Source organism: Eulemur rufifrons, chromosome 17, assembly GCF_041146395.1.
Source record: "Eulemur rufifrons isolate Redbay chromosome 17, OSU_ERuf_1, whole genome shotgun sequence".
Taxonomy (NCBI): Eukaryota; Metazoa; Chordata; class Mammalia; order Primates; family Lemuridae; genus Eulemur; species Eulemur rufifrons.
The window spans coordinates 3,642,941-3,657,960 of record NC_090999.1 but is presented as its reverse complement, the minus strand read 5'-3'; the positions used below and the strand labels follow the sequence as shown (position 1 = coordinate 3,657,960).

The window sequence follows — 15,020 nt, the reverse complement described above, 5'->3', positions numbered from 1 at the left end:
GCGGCTTCTCCCGGCACGGCAGCTTCTCCCTGCACGGCAGCTTCCCTCACAATGTCTTGGTTTTGGACAAAGATGTTTTCAGAAGGGAAAGATAATTCAGTGTTTGTGGAACAAGCAGAATTTTCTACTGGTAAAGAACCACTTGGAGAACTGAAATCTAATTTTCTCCTAGAGGGAGAAACTTCTGGTGAAGTGCTTTTCACAGCAGCCACTTCCTTGCTGTTTTGTGTTGTATCATCTCTTTCCCCTCCACATTTTGCTGTAGATGACATACCGTCAGTTTCATTATCACTCTTTCCTGTTGCCAAGGCAGGCTCATTCCCTCGTAGTCTCAAGTGTTCCAATTTAGCACTTGGAATCTTTTCAGGTCTTGCCTGCTTTGTGATAACTGATACTTGATTAGGCAACAAAGATGTAGTGGTCTTAAATTCTACAGGATTATTATTTTCTCTAGGAAGATCAAGCTTGGGTGCTGGTCCTTTATTCTGCAGGGACGGTGCTGCCCTTTGTTCATGTTCTGATTTAGCTCTCAGACTTTCTTCCCCAACTCTCCTTAATAAATTGCTATGGTGCCATGAAGTACTTTTAAGGAAATCCAAACCACCCTTGATCAAGCCAGCCTGAGAATCTATTAATGATGTGAAATCTGGCTTACTCAGTGCGAGCTCCATTCCTATATCTTGACTTTCACATTGTCCATCTTTTGTAGCCTTCATAAATACTGACTGAGGAAATAAATGTATTTTGGTCATTCCTTTTACAACTTTTGTACATTCTATCTCACTGCTCTTCTGATCATTAAAATTAGATGCTCTCAGTTCAGGGCTCAGAGCATGCAAGCTATTCTCCAGGCTGTTTCCTACTACAGAACACTCTGGTGGCTCAGACTGCAGATGTAATGTGTTTAAAGTTTTAGTTTGTAAATTTTGTTCCGAATGATGCAGTTCAGTTGGGAATACATCAGTTGGAATATGTGTATCATTAACACACTCTAACCCAGAAGACAACTGGGGATTACTGCACAAAGACAATGTTACCGAGGAAGAGGAGGAAACACTGGCATCAACATCAAGCCCTGTTGCATCCATTGCGTCACCTGCATCGTCTTCTGATTCAGGTGATTCTCCCAAAATGAACCCTTGCATATCCTCTGTTTCCTTTTCCATTTCTCCAGATGCTCTCTGCAAATGGTCAGAACCTGTTACACAGTCTGATTCAGAAGTGATTTCCTTAGTTAGTGTCCACTTAGTAAACTCCGACGTGGGTGATCCTATCACTTTGGACAACAGGGTTTTTCCTTCAGATTCATTGGGTTCATTTAATGGCCTCTTGCTGAGAGGAGACTGCCACAGCTCTGGCTCCCCAGGGGCAGTCTCCTTCCCCTGTGCTGGGCTGCCAGACAACTTCTCAATGCACAGGCTTCGCGAGGGCTTAGGAAATGTCCTGTCAGTTTGCGCTGACTTGTCCTTTTCCCTAATCTCTGTCTGTTTTCTTGCCTCTTGTAAAATGTCTCTTTTTCTATCACTCACAAATTGAGATGACATTGTCCAGTGTTTTTCACGAGCTAAAGGTTCACTCAGTGCTGCTGCTGAAGTCTCAAATCCAAGCGTTGTCGTTTTATTTACTTCCAATGTATTTAGAGCTTGGATAGGTCCATGAGATTTTGGCTTTTCCTGCCATATACTACTTTCTTTATTTTTTCTGAATGAGCCCAAATAATTCTGTGATTCAGTTGTATCATCTTCTGAAACAGACTCAGTAGAATTTCTAAGCTGGGCTGAGTCATTATCGCTGGAATCTGTATTCTCTCCAAAGTAGGTTTCCTTAAAAAAATATGAATTATACTAGTAAAACACTAATTCAACAGACTAAACATGACTATCAATTAAATGTATTTAAAAAAAAAAAAAGTACATGCTTCCCGAAGAATCCTTAAAATCACATCTGAGAAAGGGCTGTGTAGGCTCTAGAGTCTCAGTCTCATCTCTGGTATAACACTGTCGTGCCCTCTCCCTGAAGGTGCCTGGCCCTCCCCAGGGGCCACCCCTCCAATATTAGACACCCTCTCAAGACCCACACCTTATTACTCCACACAGGGGTGAGAGCTATGTTTGTTCTTTCAACCTCCAAACATTCCTACCTCCGAACTCTTACTTCTTCACAGAGAACAAAGCCTGGTAACAAAGCCCCTGACACAGATGTATGGCCTCTGGCTACACAGCCCTCTATCTCCCTCCTCGTCCCATGCCTCAGACTCCCACCCAGTACAGCCTTGCCACTGCTCGGGGGGCATCTTGTGGATCTATCCTGCCACAGGTCTCCCCAGTGCATTCTCACATGAAAGCTGCTCCCCGGCTGTTGTCATCAACCACACCTGCACCATCCTTACATTGCTCCCTCCCTCCTAGCCCCTGTCCTCCAGCCAACCAGTACCCACCTCTGCTCCAGAAACCCTGCCTGGCCCCCAACTAGTCTCCTCCTACCTTTGTTAACTGTCTCTAGCATGTGCCCACCTGGTACATAACAGCATCAACCACCTTGCTGCTATTCAGCAAGGGTATTCAGCAAGGAAACAGTGAACTGGTGAAGATTAACAACTGCTGACATAGACTTGCTCCTACTGAAAGAATTCTTTCCTCTCCTGAACTCTAGAGCTGTGGACCCCACCCCCCGAGCAGCAGACTGGTACTAGTCCACGGCATGTTGGGAACCAGGCCACACAGCAAGCGGTGAGCGCCAGGCAAGCTTCATCTGTATTTACAGCCGCTCCCCCACCACTTGCCGTCCTTGCCAGCCCCCCAGTCCATGGAAAAATTGTCTTCCATCAAACCAGTCCCTAGAGCCAAAGAGGTTGGGGACCACTGTTCTAGAGGACTACTACTTCCTGGCTTTCCTCTGCTCTCCTGTCCTTCTTTTCAATCTCCTTTCCTCACCCCTCCTCTACTACCTGTCACTTACATAGGGACAGTTCCCCAGGATTCAGAGTGGGCCTCCATCCTCTTCTCCTTCTGCACACTTACTGGATGACATCAGAGTCACATGGCTTCTGCTGCACTCAGACGCCGACAGGCTCTAACCATCTGTGTCCCACCAGTCTCCCTCTAAGCACCACACTTGTGTACACGCAGATCTAGTATCTACCACTGTACCATGGCTGTGCACACACACACCTAATGTCTAACACTGTACACATTGTTTTCCCACCCAAACAAGGTCTCTTCTTATATTTGCTATTTTTGAACATCTTTGACTCCTCCAGCTCTCCTAACCACAACATTGAAAATGTCACCAAATGCTGCTTGTGTGCTCTCATAACACTTTCCAAACCAGTCCCCACCTCTTTGGCCCTAATGCCCTAACTTGGGTTCAGGGGTCAAGAATCAAGTAACTGCTTTTCAAACCACTGCCCGTCTACAGTCTCGCCCATTTCCTGACTGTCCCCACTTCCTGTTCATTCACACTGTGACTAACCTGAAACTTTCAAATAAAATCTATCTTCAAGCCCATTCTTTGCATTCGTCAGGACTTCCCATTGCCTTCAGGATACAGTGGAAACTTGTTAGGAGGGCACACACCTTTCATGTGGTCTGCACAAATGTTCCCCAACAGGGTGCTCACCCTCAGTCCTACATGCCGTGTGAACAGCTCCACCCCGAAAACACCCTCACTCACTCTCCACAACTCAGTAGGAGCCTACCTTCAGAAGCACCCTGCATCCCACCCCACCCTGGTCTCCGTTCAGGACTGAGCTTCTTTTCTGTGTCCTTTTCCAGCAGAGTGTTTCCCAGCACTGCAGGGCACAGCAGAGCCCTTGTCTGCCCCCTTACTGGTCCCACCGCCACACAACAGACCCAACAGAGCAGCAACTGCATCCACTGTCATCTCTGCCTAGCCCAGTGTCTGCAACATAACAGATGTGTGATGTTTCCTAAAGCAAGAAAGTGACTCCAAGGTGAACACATTTATCTGCTCATTAAGCCAAAAAGTACACAAATATGCTTCATCAAGACTAACTTCCTAAGAAACTACTACAAAGCACTCTGTAAGCACATGATATGATGATGAATTCATCAAATAAAGGTGGAGAACTCAGCTACACTAAGTTAATGGGCATGTGTGCTGTATACATGGCTTTTCCTATCACTGTAAAATTCCATGCATACAAATATTTATTTAATTTACTCATTTCCTATTTATTTTGTGCCAGGCACTAGAGATAAGAACAAACAATGAAGACACAGTCTTCCTACAGGAAACTTATAATTTGGTTGTGGATAAAGACAAATAAAAAATGCAACCATAACACAAAGTGAAAAAATTCAGGTCAGGCACAGCAACTCACACCTGTAATCCTAGCACTTTGGGAGGCTGAGGCGGGAGAATCACTTGAGGCCAGGAGTTCAAGACTAGCCTGAGCAAGAGCGAGACCTCTTCTCTATGAAAACTAGAAAAATTATCTGGGCATGGTGGTACACCCCTGTAGTCCCAGCTACTTGAGAGGCTGAGGTAGGAGGATTGCTTGAGCCCAGGAGTTTGAGGCTATAGTGAGCTATTATGATGCCACTGCACTCTAGCCCGGGAGACAGAACAATACTCAAAAAAAAAAAAAAAAAAAAAAAAATCACCCTATAAATGTTGATCCAAGGGGTACTGGGCATGCCTTCTTAAATTTTCATGTTACTCCTTAATAAAACTGGCTAAAATTAATAGTCTTTGCCAGAATACCACGAATACCCTTTGAGTATCAATGACATATTAGGATAGACAATGTGCCCACTTGCTAATTCAAATTCAGAGAACAAAACTCACAGGTGCAAGTGAAGAAGGTAAGGAAGCCAGGTGCGGTGATGACATCAGAGGGGGTGAGGGCACTGGAGACAGAAGCGGAGGGGGAAGTTTGAAGAAGTCAATTGCAGCCTGAAGATCTTCATCAAAAAAATGATCGTGGTCAGAAAAGTCAGTACTGTCACCATCATTATGACTCTGCATTCCAACCTCAGGATTCCCATCCTCATTAAAAACATGGTCAGTACTATAATTTGCTCTACCAGGCCTCTCTTTTTCCACATTTTTACATGAAGATAAGTCACCCGCTATCTCCATGGACAGTTTTGTGAGGCATGTCTGCACATCTGAGGCCCTGAGAGGACTTCCTTGTGCTGGAGGTAGTGTGCCATCTTCCCCAGACACTCTGGATCTGGTGTTTTCTTTGGCAGGTTTTTCTGTGGAAGGGTAAAAAAGTAGGTATGAAATATTTACAATATCAAGAAAACTTACAAAAAAAATCTCATTCTAAGAGCTTAAAATGCTTGCAATATTAAATCCAAGTAAGAAACATTTTTTATCTACTCAATTTTTCTTTTATTTTTTGACACACAACAATTGTACATTATTTGACGTTGGTGTGATATTTTGATACATGCATACAATGTGTAACAATCAAATCAGGGCAACTGGGGCATCTATTATCTCAAACATTTATCTTTTATTTATGTTGGGAACGTTCTAATTATTTTCTTCTAGCTATTTTGAACTATGCTTGTTAACTATATAGTCACCCTACTGTACTATCAAACATCGTATCTTATTCCTAACTATATTTTTGTACCATTAACGAACCTCTCTTCATCCCACCCCTACCCTTCCCAGAAGTAGAAATGTTTTTTAAAAAGGTTTTTTAAAAAGCTAACTGCTTCCTGAACATTATCCTAGAAGATGTATGTGAATATATTTCATATAAGTATGCTACCCTTGCAATGAGAAAAGTGAGACAGACAGATAGGTGGATGGACGAGACAACCCACCAGCCCATTACTATAACGCACGGTTGGAAAGGCACTGGCATAAGTGGTCACGGGCCTTGTTAACTCACTCATTCTCTTGGTGAATCTTACCATATAACCAGCAGAATTTGGCAGAGAAACAACTTTGTGTATACAGGTCAAAAGGGCCACTATTTTCTCTGTCCAAAAAGTGATCTGAAATCAACCACTATCAAGCCTACCCACAGCCATATCTATACAATGCTCTAACTGAGAGACCTGACAGGGTCACCTGAATACTTCATATGGTAATATAACAGAAAAGTTCCTATAAAAAGTAAAGCCAACCCTTTTGGGTCTTGATTTTGGTGAACTCCAGTGGTACTAATTATTAGCAAAGACATATGGGTCCATAATCATTTGTTATATTCAAAAGCTTAAAAAAAAGTTTTACAAAGAATCCTGGGCTCCTTGGAAAAGTGGTTGATAGCTGGGGAGGGAAAACACAAGTTGAGACTGAAATATCTTGAGATAGCAGAAAGTAAAGTACTCAAAAAAGGATGGAGTATGTCGGAAGGGCCCAGGAGACAACCTGATGAAGTTCCCACAAAGCTAGAGCAATTCAAACAATAAATAATGATAGCACTGAATTATAATGTATAGAGTAAGTACCTATGAGACTGTACTGACATAAACAAATAGGTTAATACATAAATAAATGGAGAAAGGACACAGCTCTTCTTTACAGAAAAATTCTAATTAATAAAAACAGAAGGAATGAGAGAAATACAAAAATCACTATTTGGCAAACACCAAAGCAGTAGCTGTACAGGTAAGAAAGAGCCACTGATGGATGCTAAAATCAGTGGGTGACAATTTGAGAGAAACAGAACATTCACATATTATTACAATTTCTTTCTCAAGTTAATTCATTAGGAAAAAAGAGTAACTTTACAGTAAAGAAAACTGCAGACACCATCTTAAACAAGTGCTCAAGGGTACCATCCCCAGTGATAACACTTCTCCCCAGCACCACACCCTGAGCAGAGGGAAACATCTGCGCTGTCCTTGCCATAAATACACAGCCTCAATCTATAAGAGAAAATGTCAGACAAGCCAGAACAATAGGCTTTCTACAAAATAATACTCTCCCAAAGTGTTACAGACACGAGAGACAAGGGAAAACCAAGAAACTGTCAGACTGGAGATTAAAGTATAGTGACCACTAAAGGCAACTGGGTCATAGACTGGACCCTGGAACGGTAGGAGGACATCAGTGGGAAAACTGGGGAAATGGCTTAGTGAACAGGATTGTACCAAATGTTCTGGTTTGGGTCATTGGTAATGGAAAATGTGGAAATTTGGGAAATTTGGGTAAGCGTTCCAAGGGAGTTCTCTGAATTATTTTTATAACTGTTTTCACGTGAAATAAATAAAAAGTTTTTTTTTAAAGAGTATGTTTTATAGTATAAGATTATAAAAATACCATGTTTTCCCTCTCTACCTTGAAAAAATTAACATAACAGACTTACCCCTCAAAACTGTGTTTTTAAATAAAAACATCAGATTACTTACAGAACAACAGCCCTTTTAATAACATAATATCATAAAACCAAGTGCTTAAAACAGACTACTGACCGATCCCCAGGTTGCTTCTGCCTACAGATAGAGAAATTCTGAACTGAAGTGACTCATCTAGGAGTTGCAGGCACCACCTGGTTACTATCAATGCTATTACCCAATAGATGAACTGAAGGAAAAATCTATTTAAAGGAACTCCATCAAATACGCCTTTGTAGACCTGACAAGTTCTGGATTCAGCATAAATACGAATCAGTAACTTGCCTATTAACATTTTTCTGAGGGAACTTTGTCTTCAGAAGCCTGAGAGGAAAACAAGGTGCAGTGTTTCTATAGATTCAGATCCTCAATGATCTGTGAATTCACAGCAGCTAACCATAAGAAATTAGTAAAATGACAAAAAGTTAAACAAGAAGCACTTTAATCTTATAAACAAGACAGCTATCTTCCACTCTTCCAAATAGGTATTTGGCTAATATCCATTTACAAATCCTACATCGACTCTAACTGTGAACTTGGTAGAATGCTTCTGTGACATTTTACTGCACATCAAGATGCTCAGCCAAAAAGAACTGGTAGTTACATAAAAACCCATGAAGCTAAACTGCTGATGGGTTGACTAAACTCATGAAATGATCTAGAAAAAACTGTGCATCCTTCAGGTCTGCCGCATATGCCTGTTCAACATGCCTCTATCTGTCCTTCCAGCTTCTTAGAATGTTCTCAGAGGAAAGCTGCTATTAAAAGATTAAAAGCTAAATTCATTTACTGAGGTTAGAAATCACACTGAAGGGAAAGGCATTTTGTATAATTAAAAGTACCTATTCTAGTTTATTCAATTCTTTTCATGTAGAATCAGGAGATTCTAAAAACTAAAGGCTGCAATGTCTATGGTAAACATTTCTATTTTACCAAAACAGCAGTACAGAAATGTACTTCTGTAAGCTTCTCTCTTACCTGGGACACATGTGCTGCCTTCACCAGGTAGTCTGTGTGTTGTGTTTACACAGAGCCAGAGTTCCTTCAGAAGCAGTTTTACTTTTCCTGTGAAAAAGCAAGCATTAAAGTCTTATCATTTGGCTCAGGCTACACAAGGCCAAAATATAACTCTGTGAAATCAGATTCATTAGGGACTTAGGAAACTAGGTAACTTAAACATCTTCCCCAAACTCAACTATTATGCACAATTCATTAATGCAAAGGGCTGCAACATTTTAAACAAATTAATCTTTGGCCAATATATTTTCTCCACGGAGTATTGTGAAATGGGGGAAGGAAACAGTTAATGACCAATACAGTACAAAGGATTTGGGCTCTACGGATTCTATAAAGAAGAGTAGAGAAGCATCCCTCAGTTATATGAGGTTATCAGAAAAGTCATCAGAGTTGTGCAAGCTATAATTAACCTGGTGGGGGTTCAGGGATTGTAGCAAATCCATCAATGGAAATGAGGTGGGAGACAAAATGTATGTGCATGAGCATATGGAGAGGAACAGATAATCACACACAGCAAACAGAGAGAAGCACATGCTTTCAAAAGGAAAGTAAAACCTTTGGAATTTATATAAATTTTTAAAGGGGTCTGGATTCCTAAAATGGTTAAGAACCACGAATTCAAGTTGAAAGGCCAAGAGCAGTTATAATTAAAACAGCCCTAATGAAATTAATGTAACATTAAGAATATTATACTACGGTTTTAAAGCTTTTTTAACATTAAGTACACAAATTCCAAAAAAACCTTCCAAAGCAAAAAATATTCATGAGAATAAAAATATGAATAGCTTGTGGTGAAATGTATATAAAAAGACAACACACACTGATTAAAATTCAACTAAAAGTAGCTTTGAGTATTAACTTTCAGGTCACCTCAAAGTTCTATTATAGTTTCCTTAAATTTTTAAATTAACCTTAAGCATTTATTAAAATTAGTGAAACTTGAAATCAAGAAAGGCTACAAAGACCAATCGTTTAAACCAAAGTATCTCCAGGGAATCACAGACTTTGAAATAGGTTAGCCCTATTTAAGCCGGCAAACTGCACCACTCCAAAAAATGAAGTCCATGGAAAGGGACCAGGACAAATGCAGAGGGCAGTTATAGATAATTCTGAAAGGCTGGACATTCCCCGCCTCTTCTGAGCCAATTCAACCTCCTGATTGTCACCGTGTGCCAGGCACATCCATTTTTGAATTCAAAAACTCTGGGATCGCATAGCTTATCTACATTGTGATTTAACCTACCCAAAAGCCTGCTTCCAAATATTGTAATCCCCTTTGCTTAAATGACCTGACCAGGATCCCTGCTTATTAGGTATACCCAAAGCAGCAAACAAGGAACCTTAAAAAAAAAGAAAAAAAGTTACTTATCCATTCTTACGGAGGCTATAACCAGAGCTATGTCTGAGAGTCATTACCTCTAATCGGACCACAAAAACAAAAAACTATCCATTCCCAAAAAAGCAGAAAACAAATCTTCAGTGTTCAGTGTGGCTTTGTACTTAGTTGTGAAGATAAAACCTCATTAAATCGAATCACACCTTTCCTTTAATATGCTTCCTTTTATCAAACTCTAAGGCATTTATGAGTATTTCTGCACTTACGCATTTATGAAATTTCTTTTCTACTCCATTGCCTTGTCTGTTTTTGTATAAATGCCATACTTCTTTAATCATGATGGGTTTCTCTTGTAATATCTATTAGGGCATGATCTTGGCTCAGTTTTTTTCCTTTTTAAAAATTTTACTATTCCAAACATGTATGCTTCCCGATAAACCTTCACCATCTGCTTGTCCTTTTCCATAGAAAACCTAATGGGATTTTGAGTGAGTCTGTATATTTATAAGTATATTCAGGGAAAATGTACATCTTCATAGTTTGAGTCTTTAATACTCTTCAGGAATGGTTTAGTTTTCCTCATAGAGGTACCACACACTGCTTTTAGGTATTTTCCTAGACATCTGCTGGTTCAGCTGCCATGTGAGAATAGGTTGTTCTTATTCCACTCCTTTTCCGACAGGCCAATAAGAAGTACATTATGTAAGTTCACTCTATAGGCTCACTTTACCAAGTTCCTATCACTTCTGTTTCTACCTGAGTCTTCTGGATTCTCTAGATTAGTCATATAATCTGAAATAATGACAATTTTGACCCTTTCTTATTAATATTTACAGCTCCTACTCTTTTGTGTTTATTTTGCTGCACTGGTTAGAGCCTCCAGTATGTAAGTAATGAGAGTAAAAAAAACATGCTTACCTTGTTTCTGACAGTAATCGACTATACTTTTAATATTTCAACTTTCTCAGGTTCAAATGGTTTTTTACTATTCCCTCACCACTTTTTTTTTTTTAAGGAATAGGTGTTGAATTAACATTCTCTGCACCACCTATAGTATTCCTGAGATAAACTGTTAAGGCATAATTTGCTTGTATTCTAAATTACTCATGGATTTGATTTCTTAAAACTTTATTTAGTATTTCTGCAGCTATATTACCAAGTGACAAAAGTTCTGAGTCTTGAGGATATGTGTGTATGTTAATCATAATTGGTTTTGGCACAGAGTTATGCTAGCCTAAAAGAATGAGGTGGAACCATTCCTTATTTTCTAAGTTCTGAAACATAAAGACACTAGTTTTTCACTGAAGGCTTTACAAAGCTTGTCCATAAGCCACCTGAATTTATTATGCTATTAGATCTTTAGCAACTATTCTGAGTCAATTTGAGCATGTTTTCCTAGAAAATGGTCCATTTCATCTATATTCTCACATTTAAATATGAACTTGTGAATTAAGAAATTTCTCCTCTGTAGTTTTATAGCTTTCTCAGTCCTGGTGCTATTGGGGTTCTTTTTGTTCTTCTCTAGATCAAACCTGCCATAGAGTTGATGGTTTAATCAGCATTGCAAAGATCCAGATATCAGTTTTAGTAGTCCCAAATTGCTTTATTTCCTATTTCAATTAACTTCCATTTGCATCTTCATCAATTCCCTTCTTCAGTGAAACACATCATTTTCTGTATTTCTTGATTTCTAAAATGATCACTTAAGGCCATAAAACATTCCTTTCCATATCAAAGGAATTGGCTACATCTTGAAGGTTTTAAAAAATACCACCCTATTATTTCCAAAACAGTTTAGTATTTCAGTTTTATTTGTTATCCAAGAGAGGTTTGTGTGTTTAGTTACTAGGTAAATTCTGTAGGTTTTGTTTTTGTAGAGGGAGGGGGATTTTTATTAACATCTCATATTAAATTGCTGATTTTTTGTTATGTTAGTCAACTATTATATATGTTTGCAAAATGCTTTAAAGAACTCTAGGTATGTGGTTTACAAAGAGTTGTATGTAAATTATCAATCTTGGAATTGTGATTTCAATTCCACTCATCTGCTTTCACTGTGTTTCTGAGAAACACTGAAGAAGAGATTTGGCTATTCCCCCTTTGGCCATTCCCCCTAAAATTTCCAAGAATTTTGCTTGACATAGTTTCATCCTCTCAGGTACATGATAGAGTATCTTCTTGGTGAATTATACCTTTAATCAGCCTTTTAACCATGTAAACTCGCTTCTAAGTTTGAATTATTTTTTGCCTTATGACTGCTCTGATGTTAGCATTGCTTGAAATATCTTTACCCATCCCTCTATATCCAATCTTTCCACTTCATTTGCTTTTAGGTGTATTTTCTTACAAACATGTCAGAGATGGAGACTACACGCAAAAATCACGCTCTACAGATATGAATATTACATGTGTTTCCTGCTCAGGATGTTTCCTTCCATTACTTCTTGACCTTCTTCTCTCCTTATGATTCTGTTCTCCCCTCTGAGTCCCAGTAGATGAATACTGACACATCTGGCTCTATGTATTTTCTCCAGTACCTTTCATTTGTCTGTGGCTTTGCACCACATTCTCAGAGGTACCTAGAATTTAATCTCTTGGTTAAATGAACTGATTTTCTATTTGTCTATCCAACAATTCTGCTTTTCTATTATTTATTTATGCACTTAATTTTCAAGATTCCCAGCAGGTTCAAATCCATAGCAGCAGCTTATGGATATGTTCTTTGATTTTCTCTAATAATAATAATTCAATTGTTAACATTTTCTCCTCATTCATGATTTAAAACTGTTTCCTCAGTCTTCTTGCATCTGGTGCCTTTCTTGTCACCACTTTTTCTCTAAGTTTTAGATGCGTTTAGGCAGAAGATCTTTGGTAGCCAAAGTATATTTCTGTAGCTTACATTTTCAGTCCTATTCCTTTGGCAATAAATGTAGACTCTGGTTTCATAAACCTACAGAACCCTGACTTTGAGGGAGAAGCAGCAGCGAGTGAATGCAGTTGTTGGGGTCTACATGGAGTATATACATATCTTATTTTCTGGGGACAGGAGGGACTATCCCTCAAAGCAGCCATAATGACCTAATTTTCAGACAACCACACCTACTCTGGCCACCTTCCATGTCGTAGCTAACACTTTAGAAAATTAAACTTGGACCAGTCTATGGGCAAAGGCCAGAAACAGTGTTTGAAACCAGCAGGTTGGCACACTTTTTACCCTTTAATCAATTACCTGGCAAAATACTAATGTCCTCTGGATTCTGCAAAACTTGCTTTTTCAGAGTTGCTATTTTCTCTGCAATTGTGGGTTTCATCACCAATTGATACCTCCTCCTGTACATCTTCCTCATTAATTTCCTCTATAGATGAAAAACTTTTTAACTATCCAGGAGACCTACTAAAAATATATTTTTACTTTTGGTCATTTTTATTGGAATTTGAAGGGAAGGAAAGGGAAGGTTGCACTTGCATATCCTTTTTGTAAAGTGAAGCCAACCCAATATTCTTCAGTGTCTAACTTACAAATCTCTCCAGAAGTCAAGTATTAACAAGGAAAAATGTTAACAATACACTTAAGAATTAGGTATCAAACCCATCAAGGTCCACAGCTAAATAATCAGCAGATTCCTAAAGACTTCATTTATTTATTTGGAGAAAATAAAATGTACAACAAACAACATCCCTGCCCTCACCATGATGGTAGATAAAAACAAAACATAAAATAATTTTACGTGAGGTAGGAACAAGTTCTTTGAAAAACATCACACAGAATGCAGGGATAGAGAGCAACTAGGGAAGCGGGTAGAGGGGCTCTGCTGTGAATAGCAAGGCCTGGGAGCAGCTGAATCCTGAAACACATCTGTCAGTCCAAAAGAGAAGGCGATTCAATTCAAAAGCTGACTGTTGGTTGGGAATGCAAAATGTTGTCAAGTCTTCTATTTCTCTCAGCCATCTCAAAGTCTCACTTTCCATACATAACAGCAGGAAGAACAGAGTAGAAAGCACATGGAATTATTTATTAGTGATAGTGATTAAGTGACCAATTAGTGCCCAGGCAGCTGAAAGATGTGGACTAGTAAAGCATTAGGCCAAGGGAAACATGCACTTGTGTGCTGAATTAAATTTAAAAAAATTAAAGAAGAAATAAAAAGGTAATGGTTACTTAAGAGACACTATACACTTGCATACAACAACTTAAATGTTTTTAATCATTTCCACTTAGAGAAAAACAACACCTAAGTGACATGAATTACCATTACTTACGTATTAAACATTTAAAATTTATCCCCCCCAAAACTTGTAAGATATACTGGAAATTCAAATTCATAATCTCCATTTTTAAGAGGAAGAATGAAAACACAAAAAAGGGAAGTAAATGGCCAAGGGTCTCACACAATAAATGGGAGCATTAAAGTGAAAACTCCAATTTCTCACCTTCTCAACTTAGACTTCTCATCTATAAGGCACTCAGTAATCAAATGCACATGTACACATTTGTATTTCCCTTGTTCCATTACCACCAGAGTTTACTTTTCTTTTAAACTTTGGGCCTTCCCTAAATTCTTCTATCTTCTGAAAATATATTACAAGGCTTTGACTCTACAACATTCCTACCCGACTTCAACATTTTTAAGATATTTGGCATGTAGGGAATTTAATAAATTAATTTAATAAATTATAATCTGGCAAGAAAATCAATACTTATTACAATTGAAAAGTGCAGAAATTATATCTCTAACTAGTTTTCCTTTCCCAACAATATTGCTTTTGATGCTATCATTCACTGTATTATTTTATAAGACAATAAGCTGACCATATATTTGGATCTCATGAAGACACAAAATAATATATGTTGTCTTCCAACAGGAAACATTTACTAAGCCCTGGCATTTCCACAATCACATATAAGAGCAACATGTAGCCTCCCAAACCACTAAAAGTAATTTAAAACATTAAAACAAAAGCTGTAATATACTCACTTTTATCTATGCTTCCATATGAATCACTTGAAATTTGTGTTCCAATATGTCTCAACTCTAAAAACATGGGAGAAAAACTAGTTAAAAAAAAAAAAACCCTGCATATGAAAACAATTTTTATGTAAGCTTTAACTAAATACTCACCCTTTTCATTTTTCTGTTTAGAAAATTCGTCAAGCCTTTCCTGTGAAAACAAAGCACTAATAGTGTTTATGCTGGGTAAGAAATGCAGTCATTCTAGACCAAATGTAAAAGAGGTGCAACTTAACAGGCAACTGTGACTGCCTCTGCCAGGTGCTCATACCTGACACCTACATAGTTTCAACAAAGAGACACTGCAGGAGCCCTGGAGCCAGGAATTTAAGGTCT

The 15,020-nt window shown here is 38.7% G+C and overlaps 1 protein-coding gene across 1 annotated transcript in view; it reads right to left on the bottom strand.

Moving 5' to 3' along the window:
• The window catches only part of ICE1 (interactor of little elongation complex ELL subunit 1), a 65,401-nt gene that overhangs the window by 24,580 nt on the left and 25,801 nt on the right, over positions 1 to 15,020 (bottom strand). The window contains exons 9-13 of the mRNA XM_069492316.1: positions 14,796 to 14,835; positions 14,652 to 14,708; positions 8,301 to 8,387; positions 4,810 to 5,222; positions 18 to 1,823 (exon numbers count right to left, since the gene is read on the bottom strand). Coding sequence (XP_069348417.1) covers positions 18 to 1,823; positions 4,810 to 5,222; positions 8,301 to 8,387; positions 14,652 to 14,708; positions 14,796 to 14,835 — 2,403 coding nt within the window. The remainder of the gene's footprint in view (positions 1 to 17; positions 1,824 to 4,809; positions 5,223 to 8,300; positions 8,388 to 14,651; positions 14,709 to 14,795; positions 14,836 to 15,020) is intronic.